Raw genomic sequence first — 16,625 nt, 5'->3', positions numbered from 1 at the left:
CATTCAATCTCGCTCTTCTCTTTCTCTCGTCCAACTCTCTCCTTCTTCACTCACCTCTCACTTCTCAGCTCGGGAGTTTGGAAACTTTCTTCTCGTCTTTTAAATCAATGTTGGTAAGTCTTCTCACCTGATCTCAGAAGACCTGATTTTTAGCTGGATTTTTTTTTCCTTTGTTTTGTTTTTAATTCTTACCTTAAATCCTTACACTTTTGGGATCATCTGTCTATTAAACAGATTATTACTAACCTAACCTAACCAAATTTTACCTATCCTAACCTAACCTAAACTAAGCTAATTTAACCTACGCTACCCTAGCCTAACCTTATCTAATCTAAATTAACCAGACTTACTTAAAGTCAACCTTAACCTACCCAACCTTTACCAAACCTAACATACCATACCCTACCTAACCTAACCTAACCTAACCTAACCTAACCTAACCTAACCCAACCTTTACCAAACCTAACATACCATACCCTACCTAACCTAACCTAACCTACCCAACCTTTACCTAACCTAACCTAACCATACCCTACCTAATTTAACCTAACCTAATCCACCTAGGTAGTGGTAGGGTGTCTAATCTTCAGATGACCCCCCATTCTATCATAAATTCTTTTATACAATCTTGAGAGATATTTATCCACCTTAATGCTATGATAAACTAAGTCTCATGATCACACTAACATCAGTATGACAGCTATTTCATGGATACACTATGGCAAATATGAGCCATTCCGATCATACACACTCTTCCTAGTATTACCAAAAGGATGAATACTCTCTCCTGGTCATACTATCAACAGTTTGATTATTCTAGTCATACTTTGTCCTGAGAAGATAATAAATCTTACGTAGTTTAAAGTTCAATACTTAAGTCAATATCTTGTTGATTTTTTTAAGAGTAAACAAACACGAAAATATCTCAATCTTCTCTCAGGTAAGTTTCCGTGGCAGTAATCATTCTGTCGGCAGGTGGGAAGGCCATAAACTTTCTATAATGAGGTTAAACCCATATCAAAAAGTGTCAAACTTCTTTTTTTTTTCTTCTCCGACAGATGAAGATGCCATAAAAAAAGTTACCTATAAAAGATGTTTTCTGAACTTCAAAATTAAACCATTTGGAAAGAGAGGGAGAATTCTTGCCTTCTTATATCCTTACATCAAATAACAAGTCATCTTTATAAATTATATGAAATTAGAACAAATATGGTATATAGTTTCGTGATATAGTAAGCGTTTTTAAAGACACACCCATCTCAAATAGAACGCTGTCAAGATAATTTTCCAAGTGAAACGAAAAACGCTAAGAGGAGAGCCGTTGGTCAGTCCACAAGCCGAAGATGAGGTCTTTGGCAGTAGTTGTTGATCCGAGCTCATCTAATGCTCAGTGTGGGTTAAAGTTACGACTCTCTCTCTCTCTCTCCCTTTCTCTCTCTCAAAGCCACAACTGGTATAAGACAGCCAAATTAACTCTCTCTCCCATCGGCTCTTAATCGTGTAAGCAGGTCTCGACTATCGGTTCTTGATTATTTTAACTGGACACAAACGACCATCCCACCCACCATCTAGCCTCCATGCTATGCTCGGTATATCGTTCACTTTTACTTCCATGTTAATTACATTTTATAACTCTTTTCATTTCACTCAGTTGTATTCAGTTTTAATCGGTGTGTGTGCTGTGTGTGTGTGTGTGTGTGTGGGTGTGTGTGTGTGTGTGTGGGTGTGTGTGTGTGTGTGTGAACATGTGCGTGTAATGATATTGTGTGTGTGTGTGTGTGTGTGTGTGGGTGTGTGTGTGTGTGGTGTGTGATGTGGAGAGAGAGAGAGCTAGTGAGTCACTATCCACTGTCATGCAATATCACTCCTCTTGGCTCACAAAATCTAAAATATTACTCCTGTTGGCCTACAAACCCTAAAATATCACTCCTCTTGGCCTACAAAACCTAAAATATCACTCCTCTTGACCTACAAACCCTAAAATATCACTCCTCTTGGCTCACAAAATCTAAAATATTACTCCTGTTGGCCTACAAACCCTAAAATATCACTCCTCTTGGCCTACAAAACCTAAAATATCACTCCTCTTGACCTACAAAACCTGAAATATCACTCCTCTTGGCTCACAAAATCTAAAATATTACTCCTGTTGGCCTACAAACCCTAAAATATCACTCCTCTTGACCTACAAAACCTAAAATATCACTCCTCTTGGCCTACAAAGCCTACATGTAACTCCAAATTAATAACTAACTTTATTTCCCCAGCGCTGTTTTACCGCTGAGCGTTAAGACCATAAACCTTACATAATGAAGAGACGCACAAATCAAATTACAGCATTTCGAAGCTGTATGTGCTGTAAAAAAAACACTTCTAACTAGTGAGTTTTACAGTACTATAAAATTCAACATGAAACAAGAACAGTCGGGGAGGTTGTTTGTGTGTTTGTTTGTGTTTACTATTTTTTGTCTACGTGTATTTGTTTGTTTGTCTGTGTTTGTTTGGTTTTGTTCGTTTGTGTTTTTCTGTGGGGGATGAAACATAATTAATTTAGGACAGTTGCTTGATTATGTGTATTTGTTTTTTGTTGTTGTAATAACATTAATCAGTAAAGACTAAAGGAGGGAAGAAATGTTTCCATATGATCAAAGTCAACTTCATAAACTGAGTGAAAAATTATGAAACATTCGCAAGGTTTAGAGATAACATTCACATATTGTTTCGTTCACTGCAATTCCTTGTTACTTGGTGTGTTACTTATATAACCTCTAATACTATAAGATATTCTCCTTCATATATTGTTATTTTTTTCTATATCACATCACTTCAAATAGTTTAAAACATCTTTCCTCTATTATTCAGTTTTATATAAAATCTAACAAATATCTTCAGTTTATAGTATAACACAAACTGCTAGATTCTAAACCATCCTTCATATATTTTTAGTTTCCATATATCATATACCAAACAACACTTAAAAACATTCTACTTCATATATCTACCTTTTATATTATAAGTATAACCTCCGACCTCCAATCATTTAAGGCGTCCAGCAGTTCAATACATCCTCCACCTTCATATAGCCTCAGTTTTTCCTATATCTCATAATTATCCTCTAATACATTAAAGTAATCTCCTCTATATATTCTCAAACTCTAACGAAGGGAGAACACTTTACGGATAACACTCGACACTATTATAGATGTGTGTGTGTGTCTTCAACCCTATAGCAACACTATACTATCACTTGATAACAAAACTCTTGGCTGAAGTACCTACTGTTATCTCTGCTCTGTGTCCTGATCCCCTGACTTTTGGGAAAATATTAAAATGGTATTGACAAAGTCTAATTAAACCAAGTCAACACACTTCGAGTCGAAAATTCACCATTCGGCGTGCATGACGTCATATGGTCGACGGTAAATAGCTAACCCATATGCCTATTATTACTTAATTGTTTTTACACTGATACTGGCAGCCAAATCATAAGAGTAGAAATAATAATAAAGAGGAAGAAGAGGATTGTTAATAATAATTATATAAATTTTTAATAATAAGAATAGGAATATTACAAAAATAATGATTAAATGCGAAGTTCAAGTGGCTAACTGAAAGACAGTGTGCTAGGGGATGAGAGAATCAGGAAATATGGCAAGAATATCTTCTAATACAGTGGGTTGGTCTCACCCGTGATAATATACGAGTCCTCCCTTACTACCGTTTTCTTCCACTACGGCCTTATGACGTCACATTATTAGCTCCGCCTCCTGCGTGTGGGTTGACTTGGTTTAATTGACTTTGGATATTGAGGTGAGCGCGAGAAGCTATCAAACCACAACGAAATACCTTCCAGCGGTAACCCCCCCCCCACCCCTCACACAGACACAACACACGATAACACTACACACACACACACACACGATAACACGCACACACACACACACACACACACACACACACACACGATATGCACACACACACATGACAACACACACACACACACACACACACACACACACACACACACACACACACACACACACCATTTCCCCTCAACTTAAAATGCATAACAACAGTAATTAACAGATGATCTCCTCAAGTGCCAATTAATTAGCCTTAAGGTTCTTATTTATTATAATCCAATCAGGTTGTTCCCCTTCACTACTGAGGCTGTAATAAGACTTAAACACGCTGTTGATGACGTCCTTACTGCCTCACCTGAATCATTACACAGACGTTCTCATCATCATTCACACACATTAAGTCTCCTTTAATTATCTTTACATGTCTAGGGTAATTATCTCACTCTCATTAGTGGGATAAATAATCACTCAACCTTGCGTAACTATTGGCAAAATTTCTTACAACGTACACATACGTAGGTGTGTGTGTGTGTGTGTGTGTGTGTGGGTGTGTGTGTGTGTGTGTGTGTGTGTGTGTGTGTGTGTGCGTGTGTGTGTGTGTGTGTATGTGTGTGTGTGTGTGTGTGTGTGTGTGTGTGTGTGGAATCATATCTGTAGGCAGGTTGGAATAAAGTTAGAATTGTGCTTGTGAGAACCAGTTAGGCCTTTACAGGCAGGTAGGGAGGTTATACTACTAGTGCCTAGCTAACATAAAGGTTATACTACTGTTACTAGCTAACAAGGTTATACTACTAGGCTAGCTAACATAAAGGTTATACTACTAGTACTAGCTAGCATAAAGGTTATACTACTAGTACTAGCTAACATAAATGTTATACTACTAGTACTAGCTAACATAAAGGTTATACTACTAGTACTAGCTAACATAAAGGTTATACTACTAGTACTAGCTAACATAAAGGTTATACTACTAGTACTAGCTAACATAGAGGTTATACTACTAGTACTAGCTAACATAAAGGTTATACTACTAGTACTAGCTAACATAAAGGTTATACTACTAGTACTAGCTAACATAAAGGTTATACTACTAGTACTAGCTAACATAGAGGTTATACTACTAGTACTAGCTAACATAGAGGTTATACTACTAGTACTAGCTAACATAAAGGTTATACTACTAGTACTAGCTAACATAAAGGTTATACTACTAGTACTAGCTAACATAAAGGTTATACTACTAGTACTAGCTAACATAAAGGTTATACTGCTATTGCTAGCTAACATAAGGATTATGCACTACTGAAACCCCTTTAGCTAACATAAAGGGTTATGCTACTAATTGCTAGCTAACATAAGAGTTATGCTACACTGGCTGGCCCCAACATAAGGTTATACTACTAGTACTAGCTAACATAAAGGTTATACTACTAGTACTAGCTAACATAGAGGTTATACTACTAGTACTAGCTAACATAGAGGTTATACTACTAGTACTAGCTAACATAGAGGTTATACTACTAGTACTAGCTAACATAGAGGTTATACTACTAATACTAGCTAACATAGAGGTTATACTACTAGTACTAGCTAAAATAAAGCTACAATTTTACTAGCTAATATAAAAATATTTCTACTAGTAATGGTTAATATAAAGTTAATACTACTAGTACTTGCTAATATAAAGGTAACACTACTAGTACAAGCTCACATTCAAGGACACATGGCCTCCATACTCGGGAGTCTAACCAGCGACCAATTGATTGACAGACTATTACGATAATCACACTGCTAACGTACTCACTATAATAATAATAATAATAATAATAATAATAATAATAATAATAATAATAATAATAATAATAATAATAATAATAATAATAATAATAATAATAATAATAATAATAATAATAATAATACGAATAATAATAATAATAATAATAATAATAATAATAATAATAATAATAATAATAATATCATCATAGGAGAGGATATAAACCTTGTCCACGAACCGTAACCATGGCAGGGTAAATAACGAACTAATGATGCTGTTACTCTTAATAATGCAGTCACCGCTGGAGACTGTCTCTTGTCATGGTTTTCTTTCATCCTCAAAAAATATTCTGCATTATCACTGCGCAAACCATCCCCATGGGAATACTTGGTTAATTTTAGAGCTAATTTCACCAAGAGTTTATCATATAGACTTTGTCACACGCTCGTCAAAACTGCCAAATTTAGTAAAAATCCGTAAACCCGTTTCAAGTTATTTTGGAGACAGGTGGACGGAGACAGACAGACATCACTGACAGTAAGACTCTGTCTCACGGTTTCAGGCGGATTAATAATATTACAAAAAAGACATTATAATAATAAAAAGAAAAGTAAATAACAAATATTTAAGTTATTTATAACATGATATATTGGGTAAACAGAAATTATACTGAGAGAAACCTACAATTTTCAACTATCAAAATTATGAAATATATCCCAGGCAGTGAAATTCTGTAATAAGTCACAGGGTGTTAAAACTGATTATAATCTTCATGATATATATATATATATATATATATATATATATATATATATATATATATATATATATATATATATATATATATATATATATGTATATATATGTATATTGTAGGTAAGCCTGATATTTTTGAGAGAGTACATCAATGATGAAGGCAAACTCGACATTTAGAAAGAACGATCAATGATGCACACACACACACACACACACCCTACAATAATTAAATGAGATTCAGACCTGACCCAACAAGGGTCACAAAGGGCAAGGAGTTCTCGCCGCCGTATGATGAGAGAACAGGCGGTATGACGCTGCCCTCCAGCAGTACACCATTACCTGACCAAACAACCAGGTTAGTATTTGTTAGGGGGCATTATCGGCCGGCCTACCACGATAAGCACGCCACACCCTGTGAACCCTAAGCACCACGTACCTGGCCAAAGTCACCTGTCCAACCACACCCAGGTTAGAATAATTAACAGACGACATCGGCCGGCCTACGACAATAAGCAAACGGTTAATAAAGGTGACCTACAGCTCCCTCCAGCGATGACCTACAGCTTCCAGAGCCAGACGGAGTCACTCTCAATCACAAGTCCCGAGATCGAGAGGAAGACCTCCCTCCCCAGCCAGGCTAGGCCCTGCAGTCAGAGTCCCCAGCTGCTGGGCCTCCCCCAGGTCACAAGTGAGTCAATGTTAGAGCGATTCACAGGGTAACTTACTTATAGTGGGAAGTGTAGCCACGTCAGGTTTGTGTCCGGGAGTCATCATCTGGTAACGCCAATATAATGATATATTAATGTGTCCAGGTCATTCAGTTAACTAATAAATAGCTGTACTTATAATTGTTGTTTAGCAGATTTCGCTTAGGAACATTTTAACAGTTAAATAACTATTGGACTATGCTACTAACTTTCCTCACGTTTCGAACCCTCCAACTATAACTCACTATATCTTCATAATGGTGCCAATGGTATCCATTACAATGGTGTCAGGAGGACCCTTTACAAAGGTGCCAAAAGCAGTCATTACATATATATGTATGGATAACGCATATATAACAGGTTTGGTGAACAACTACACATATGGTACACACATATATTATTCAGAGTGTGGACATACTGAACTAATTACTTCCCAGTATATCTCTAATTAAACTCACCCAGGTATGATTACTAACCTGAGTATGATGAAAAGTCATTATAAATCATCATTGTTAGAATACAGGAAAATATTGATTATTAAGTACGATGAAAAATCTCAGAGTACAATGTTATCATACTCAAATTTATCGTACTCTAGGGGCAAGTTGATTATACTTGGAATTAAAAGTGAGACAAACAGAAAGCGACAGGAAGACAAAGAAGACAGACAGTGACAGGCAGAGCAATGAGACAGGCGGATTACTTCGTGTCCATCTCAATGAAAAATTAAAAACACTAGACTGTAATTGCTCTTTGTGGTCGACAGTACAAAGAAGGTCAGTTCCGCGTACAGCTTACCTTGGGCGCCTCATAGACCTTCTCTGTACAGTGTACGTGATTATGAAATGAACTTCCTTACAACACTGCCCAATAAGTGAATGGTTCAACTTTCATTAGTAGAGACAGCCTATTAACAGATAGCCAGACCTCCTGTACACACACACACACACACACACACACACACACACACATACACACACACACACATTGGGACGTTGATCAGCTTTTGCTTCTCGAGGGGATACCAGTATATTCTTCCTTACATTTCTTTAATACTCTGGAAAATATCTCATCGGGACCTGGTGACTTATTAGGCTTTAGTTTATCTATTTCTTTACTAACATCGTTACTAGTCACTACTATCTCACTTAATCTATTTTCTTCACTATCTCTGTATATAGTCGGTGCCTCGGGTATCATGTTTAAATTCTCGGTGATGAAAATTATTGAAAAATATTTGTTCAGATTATTGTTCATTTCTCCGTCGTTATCAGTTAGCTCGCCTGTATCTGACTGTATTGGTCCAGTCTTGTCTCGTGTTTTAGTTTGGTACATTTGAAAAAATCCCTTTAGATTAATAATCCTTACTCGAACTTGACTTAACCTAACCTAATTTTCTCTCATCTAACCTAACCTAACCTAACCTAACCCCTCCACATAGCATTAGGGTGGTTAATCATAGCGTAAAATAAGCTGGGGTGTTTAATATTCAGGAAATCCATTTACTCCTACAAGCTCTCTCTCTCTCTCTCTCTCTCTCTCTCTCTCTCTCTCTCTCTCTCTCTCTCTCTCTCTCTCTCTCTCTCTCTCTCTCTCTCTCTCTCTCTCTCTCTCTCTCCGGCTAATTTTTTTTTTTTTTTTTATTGGGCACTCCCCTACATCCATGTGTAAGGTGAAGCGCAGAAGCGTTTACAGCGCCCAACAGGGAAGCATGCGGAGTTCATGCTTACCTTTATGTCTCATGAGTTAAGGGCGTAGAAGCCTGAAGGGTCAAGGGCGTAGAAGCCTGAAGAGTCAGTGGTTTTATGTCATGAAGTTATTGGAAGCTCCAACAACTTGTCCCTGAATACGAATTCGCAACTTTCGACTTACAACAGGTACCTACTTTACTGCTAGGTGAACAGGCTAGGAAGTATGTCCAAACAACTTCCACCAGCCCGGGAATAGAACCCGTGACATCTCGCTTGCGAAGACAAGAACCGTACCACTCTCCCACCAGCACCCCACTCCCCGGCTAATGTCTCGCGTTCTCTATCACATCTCTTTCTCTTTTAGTTTTGTGAGGTTAAGAAAGAAAGAAAAGAGAAATAAAAAAGAAATAAGAAAGAAAAAGAAAGAACTAAGAAGGAGGAAAAAGAGAAGAAGAAATAGCAGAGGACAATTGATCTTAATAAACACGTCACTGTCTAGTAATAAGTCCTTCTATCACGACCACCCGACGTAAACACTCCCCAAGCCCCGACGTAAACATACCCCAAGCCCCGACGTAAACACACCCCAAGCCCGACGTAAACACACCTCAAACCCCGACGTAAACACACCTCAAACCCCGACGTAAACACACCTCAAACCCCGACGTAAACACACCTCAAACCCCGACGTAAACACACCTCAAACCCCGACGTTAACACCCTCAAGCCCCGACGTAAACACACCTCAAACCCCCGACGTAAACACACCTCAAACCCCGACGTAAGCACACCTCAAACCCGACGTAAACCTCCTCAAGCCCCGACGTAAACACTCCTCAGAGCCCCGACGTAAACACACCTCAAACCCCGACGTAAACACATCAAACCCCGACGTAAACGCTCACCTCAAACCCCGACGTAAACACACCTCCAAACCCGACGTTAACACACCTCAAGCCCCAAACGTAAACACACCCCCAAGCCCGACGTAAACACACCCCCAAGCCCCCGACGTAAACACGCCAAACCCCGACGTAAACACACCCCTCAAACCCGGCATCGGCTTACACCTCAAACCCCATTGTAAACACACCTCAAACCCCGACGTAAACTTCCTCAAACCCCGACGTAAACGCTCCTCAAACCCGATAAACACTCCTCAAGCCCCGACGTAAACACCTCAAACCCGGCAAAACACACCTCAAACCCCGACGTAAACACACCTCAAACCCCGACGTAAACACACCTCAAACCCCGACGTAAACACTCCTCAAACCCCGACGTAAACACACCTCAAACCCCGACGTAAACACTCCTCAAACCACGTAAAACCAAATAAACCCACATAAGTACTAGAAAAACCCTCATAAAACATAAACAAAGTCAATAGAAAAACCCATATAAAAGTCAAACAAAAACTCAGAAAAAAACAAAAAATAAAAACCCTCAGTAAACCCAAATAAAATTCACAAAACCCAGAGAAAAACACAATCCCAAATTTAAATATAATCGAAATAAAATCCACATAAATTATAAAAACCCAGACAAAAACCCCACATAAAACCAGACAAATTCCACAACCCTAAACACCTACATAAAACCCAGTTAAAACCCTCAAGAACCCAGATAAAATCCACATAAACCCCAAAGACAACATAAAATCCAGACCCTAAACCGAAAAAGAGCTTAAAACCTCGAAAAAACCAAAAACATAAACCCAGCTAAACCCCAGAGAAATCTAACATAAAACCCGGACAAAATGGCACAAATCCCACAATTAAACCCAGATAAACCAGATACCACCTATCATTTATCTTTTAAACGTAACATTTACAGTAAAGTCTAATATTGAAAAAGTTTCTACTGACGTGAAATGTCAGAGAGAATTTTTCCGGCTTCTTTTTTTTTTCATTACAAGAGGAGTAAATGATTAAGACACTCTAAGTGAGAAAGGTTCTCTCTCATCTCTCTTTCTCTCTCTACATGTCTGTATTTCGTTTCTTTGTCTTTCTTTTCCCTTTATATTATTATTATTATTATTATTATTATTATTATTATTATTATTATTATTATTATTATTATTATTATTATTATTATTATTATTATTATTATTATTATTATTATTATTATTATTATTATTATTATTATTATTATTATTATTATTATTATTATTATTATTATTATTATTATTATTATTATTATTATTATTATTATTATTATTATTACATGTTCGCCCCCCAGGCCCCGATGTGGGTCAGTGACCTGTGCACGGGTGGGCTAATCCCCGTAAAAGAAAAAAAGAAAAAAAATAGAAGTTGTTGCAGCCTCTGATTATGAAGACTTCGTCCTCTTCCCCCTTCCCTGCCTTCTCTGAACAGACTTGGTGTGGAATATACAAAGCCTAGGATTGGTTTTATTGTCCTAGTGGCGCGATGGTAGCGATCCTTGTTCACACGCAGAGGTTCAGGGTTCGATTCCCGACTAGTGAAGTATTGTTTATATATAGAGTATATATATCGTATATAACCTTTTACTATCAATTCTCCATTCCTCTGTTATTGTCGTTTCTTGTTACCTTCACACACAGTTATCACTTTCCTTGTGTCTTGTTCATTATCACTCATATATCTTTTTATCTGTTACCAACTCACAACACATCCCTTGTAAATACTCTACCTGTGTCTCCCTTGTTTATCATCCTCCTCTCCTCCCCATTCACACCTTCCGATTTTCTTATTTTTGTCAGGTGTGCTGCTCTTCTCACCTGGTCTCTCCCTCCCCTGAACACTTATTTTGCTTGTATCAACACACACGCTCTTGTTCACTCTCACCTCCCTCTCTTCTCACTCTCACTTCCCTCTCTTCATCCACTCCCCTATTGTCTCCTCTTTGCTTCCTCTTCATCTACCTCTTACGTTTCTCTCACCTCCCTCTTACTTCCCTCTCACCTCCCTCTCTTCTCACTCTCACCTTTCCCTTCCTTGCAGTTCACTTCCCCTCTCACTTCCCATTCTCCTCTCCCTCTCACTTCCCCTTCTCATCTCCCTCTCACCTTCCTTTCCTCTCATCTCTCTCACTCCATCTTCACCTCCCTCACCTCTCCCTCTCATCTCTCTCACTCCATCTTCATTCCCTCACCTTCCCTCTCACCTCCCTCGTTTAATCTTTACGTCTAACCTAAATTTCATTCTATCCTGTACATCTCTCAGTTGCCAGTGTGTCTCAGTCCTGTATATCTCTCAGCTATACGTATCACTCACCCCATTCCACCCACCCACCCCCACCCACCCTACCCCCCATACCACCCCACCCCAACCCATTAAGCCCAACCCCCACCCCACCCCATCCCACCCCACCCCCACCCAACCCCACCCCACCCCACCCACACACAAAGGAGGTAGTCGTCCCACCGTCACTTGGAGGTGACCTGAATCAATGACAGCCCAAAGTTTACCAATACGCCAACACATTGATCACAATTGAAACATGACATTTACACAAAGAGACCAGCGAAAAGTTGATGATAAAGTCCAATCACTTTGTTTCTCTACTATGTTTTTTTTATTTTCCCACTTACAGCGGCTAGTTTATTGTGCACCCCATACTCATCCTGTGAGCGGCAGAGCAAAAGGATTACAGAGTAGGGTTCACAATGGATTAGTATAACTAACCTCGGTGGTGAGGATATTATGGCAGTGTTACAGAATATTTTATATAAATTCTTTGTTTAGTTCCGTACATAAAGGGTAACTTATTCACAACTGCCAGTGTACTGCAGTGTAAGGCAGTAGTCTGGCCGCACACTTAGTTATTCACAATTGCCTGAGAGGTATTCAGGCACATTGCGTATTTGGTTCCATACTGTACTAAGTTCAGTAGTGGATACCACCTTAATATGTCGGCTATCTTGCCATTAGAGATAAAGTGTTGTGCCATTTCACACACAGTGTGCTTGGACCTGTCCCTAAAACGTTCTATCTTCACATATCGAGGACGTAGTGTTCAAGTGTGTGGCCATATGTCTGGCCACACACTTTACATTAAGTCTTGTTCACGTCTGCTTGAGGGACATACTGCCAGAGGTACTTATAACCTCACCTTAGTCTAGCGGCTACAACATCTTGTAATCTAGTGATCTTGTTACTTGCTCCATATACATGTTTTACTTGATACATCTCATCATGGTAAACTATGGATCGACTAGTGCCTGTTTGCACTTGTCTGCTTGCTTCAAATTCATCAATAAGTTCTTTCCTAATTACAGTTTTAAGAGTTCTTTTTGACAGACCCAGATTGTATTCAACAGTGTCTTTGTTAGACGCGAGTTTGGTGAGGGCATCAACTCTGTCATGTTCTTTGAGGCCTATGTCAGAGGGGATCCACAACAGTTTGATCTTGACACCCCGGCCAACAAGGTACGCATATTTGTATCTGGCTTCAGAGACAAGCACGTGACAACTTGAGTTGAGGGTGTCAAGGGCAAGTAGTGAGGATAGCGAGTCAGTGATGGTGAGACTGTCAGTGACAGTGGTTTCAATAAATTTAATAGCTGTGAGTATGGCAACTAATTCAGTTTGTAAAGTGTTATCATCAGTCTGTAGTGTGTGTATGTGTTCAGGAGCTTTCACTTTGGCAGTGTGTTGGAGATAAATACTTTGTATAGTTAATCTTTTGGGCGGATATGTCGGTATTGTGATACCGAAGGGAACTGTCCGCCAGGGTGGCAGGAAGTGCTGTTGTGTCTCAACTTTGTACAGGTGGTCTAGTCCAAATATCTTCATATGTGTACCTGTAGTTTGGATCCATTTAGACTCAGTAGTCCCATGGTTCATAAATTCTAGCAATTTTAAGGAAACAATGTTATCAGGCTCACCACGCAGAAGCCTCAGGGCTATCATGAGGTTGACTTCAATTATTCTATCTTTAACACTGGGTATACCTAGTTCTTTCCCCATATTAAGTACTTTAGTGCTCATGGGACATCCTAGGATAATTCTGAGGGCTTTATTTTGCATCTTCTCGAGCTTGTCAACGCCTTTCCCGTCACGAAGGACCAGGGCTGGTGCGTGGTAATCTATCAGAGATCTTATATAGCCTAGGTACATTGTTTTAACAATTCTATTATTAGCACCATAATGTGGGCTGTACCCCGCTACACTTCTAAGAGGTCTCAGTCTGTCAGTACATTGGCGAGTTAACTGTTGTATGGCAGGTAAGGTACAAGGGACGGAAACACCAAGATATTTAAAAGAAGAAACATAGTCAATAAAGTTGTTACCTATCTTGAACTTGGCGGGGCCGCGTTTGCGGTTACCAGCTTGCTTGTTGAACACCTTAATTTCTCAGTGGGGATAATAAGACCGAGGTTTTCACAGGCTGCGTGTACATGGTTCAGGGTGGTTTGCATAAAACGATGAGTTTTAGTATGTATAAGAATATCATCAGCATAGCTGATTGAGATATTGCTGGGGTTGTCTGGTAGTGAATTTAATAATGCATTCATAAGAACATTGAACAAAGTGGAGCTAAGTACTCCACCTTGAGGGGTACCAAGGTTGCATATCTTTATCTTCACTTTTGTAACCCTGAAACAGTGCAGCAGCCCTTCTGGTGGTTAGGTAACCACTTATCCAGTGTAACAGCCGACCTCCTATATCCATTTTGGCTAGTTCGTACAATATCAGTTGCCTATTGGCAAAATCAAAAGCAGCTTTTAGGTCAAGAAATGTGGTGTATCTGTGCCTTTCATCACCATGCACAGTTAGGAATGTGGTGATGCAATTATGTACACCTTTACCATGGGTGAAGCCATCTATGTTAGGAGACATGTGTTCTCTGATTCTATATAAGAGTCTGCCAAGAACCATCCTCCCAGGCGAGGGTCACGACTTGATGAGTGATTGAACAAGTACTGGGCAAACCAAGAAAGTTAAATATCAAGTCTACTGAAATGTAATTGAATTGACATAATCTAATCTAATTAACCTAACAATTTAACCTAACCTAACGCAACCTATCTTAACTGAGCCTAACCTTACTCAACCTAAGCTAACCTAACTCAATTTAAGCTATTTTAACTTATCCCAATCTAACCCATCCTAATCTAACCCATCCTGATCGATCCCTATCTAACCGAACCCAGCCCAGCCTAACTTAACCTAACCTGACCTAACATAACCTAACCTAACCTAACCTAACCTAACCTTATGTATAGATGGTGAACTGACAAATCGTAATTGTTATTGTTCTCAGTTGTAGGTAAGATACGGAAGTCTCTCTCTCTCTTTAGAAAAACATTTATAGTGTGTCTACCCCTCCCCTCCCTCCCCCCCCCCACAGAACCTCTCAACAAACACAGCCTCACACAGAACCCATCAACAAACACAGCCTCACACAGAACCCATCAACAAACACAGCCTCACACAGAACCCATCAACAAACACAACCTCACAAAGAACCCATCAACAAACACAGCCTCACAAAGAACAACAAACACAACCTCACAAAGAACCTCTCAACAACAAACACAGCCTCTAAACACAGCCTCTGAGAACCTCTCAACAAACACAGCCTCACAAAGAACCTCTCAACAAACACAACCTCACAAAGAACCTCTCAACAAACAACCTCACAAGAACCTCTCAACAAACACAGCCTCACAAAGAACCTCTCATCACAAAGAACCTCTCAACAAACACAGCCTCTGAACCTCTCAACAAACACAGCCTCACAAAGAACCTCTCAACAAACACAGCCTCACAAGAACCTCTCAACAAACACAGCCTCCCCTCCACACAAGAACCCATCAACAAACACAGCCTCCAAACACTCTCTCAACAAACACAGCCTCACAAGACCTCAACAAACACAGCCTCTGAAAGAACCCATCAACAAACACAGCCTCACACAAGAACCATCAACAAACACAGCCTCACACAGAATCATCCAACAAACACAGCCTCACACAGAACCCATCCTTCAAACCAGCCTCACAGAACCTCTCAACAAACACAACCTCACAAAGAACCTCTCAACAAACACAGCCTCACAAAGAACCTCTCAACAAACACAACCTCACAAAGAACCTCTCAACAAACACAACCTCACAAAGAACCTCTCAACAAACACAGCCTCACAAAGAACCTCTCAACAAACACAGCCTCACAAAGAACCTCTCAACAAACACAACCTCACAAAGAACCTCTCAACAAACACAACCTCACAAAGAACCTCTCAACAAACACAGCCTCACAAAGAACCTCTCAACAAACACAGCCTCACAAAGAACCTCTCAACAAACACAGCCTCACAAAGAACCTCTCAACAAACACAGCCTCACAAAGAACCTCTCAACAAACACAGCCTCACAAAGAACCTCTCAACAAAGACTTCATGAATACCTTCGGGGTTGGTGGGGAAGGAGGTGGCTAATTATACCTGACATATACGCCCGTGTGAGAAGCTAAGTGTGTGATTATCAATTATTCCTGGTATTGAGAGAGGTTGGAACGTATCTACCTGGTTGGATTAAGGTAAAGAACAATTCAACTTTAAGTAATGATAACACAAATTAAAGTGAGACTTGAACTTTATTCTCTTACCTTCCCAAAAACTCAAGTTAAGAGAAAAGGTTAACTTACATTATTAATCCAATCTTACCTTATATAACCTAACCTAATCTAACCTATCCTAACCCAACCTGAATTAACCTAACCTACTGTAAATCTAACATAAATTAAACAAAACTGACAACCTAACCTGACCTGAGCTTATCTTAATCTCACTTAACGTAAAATAATCTAGCCTAAGCCCAAACTAACCCATGCTAAATCCA

The 16,625-nt window shown here is 39.2% G+C and overlaps 1 protein-coding gene across 1 annotated transcript; it reads left to right on the top strand.

Moving 5' to 3' along the window:
• Positions 1-6,945: 6,945 nt before the first annotated feature.
• Positions 6,946-16,187, top strand: LOC121874888 (transcription activator MSS11-like). The gene is made up of 2 exons (XM_042379213.1): positions 6,946-7,109; positions 15,362-16,187. Exons 1-2 carry the CDS (start codon positions 6,946-6,948, stop codon positions 16,185-16,187), a joined length of 990 nt encoding a protein of 329 aa, XP_042235147.1.
• The last annotated feature ends 438 nt before the right edge of the window (positions 16,188-16,625 follow it).

Source organism: Homarus americanus, unplaced genomic scaffold (genome assembly GCF_018991925.1).
Source record: "Homarus americanus isolate GMGI-L3 unplaced genomic scaffold, GMGI_Hamer_2.0 scaffold42903, whole genome shotgun sequence".
Lineage (NCBI taxonomy): Eukaryota > Metazoa > Arthropoda > Malacostraca > Decapoda > Nephropidae > Homarus > Homarus americanus.
Note: the sequence above shows the minus strand (reverse complement) of the source record. Positions and strands in the feature narration are given on the sequence as shown.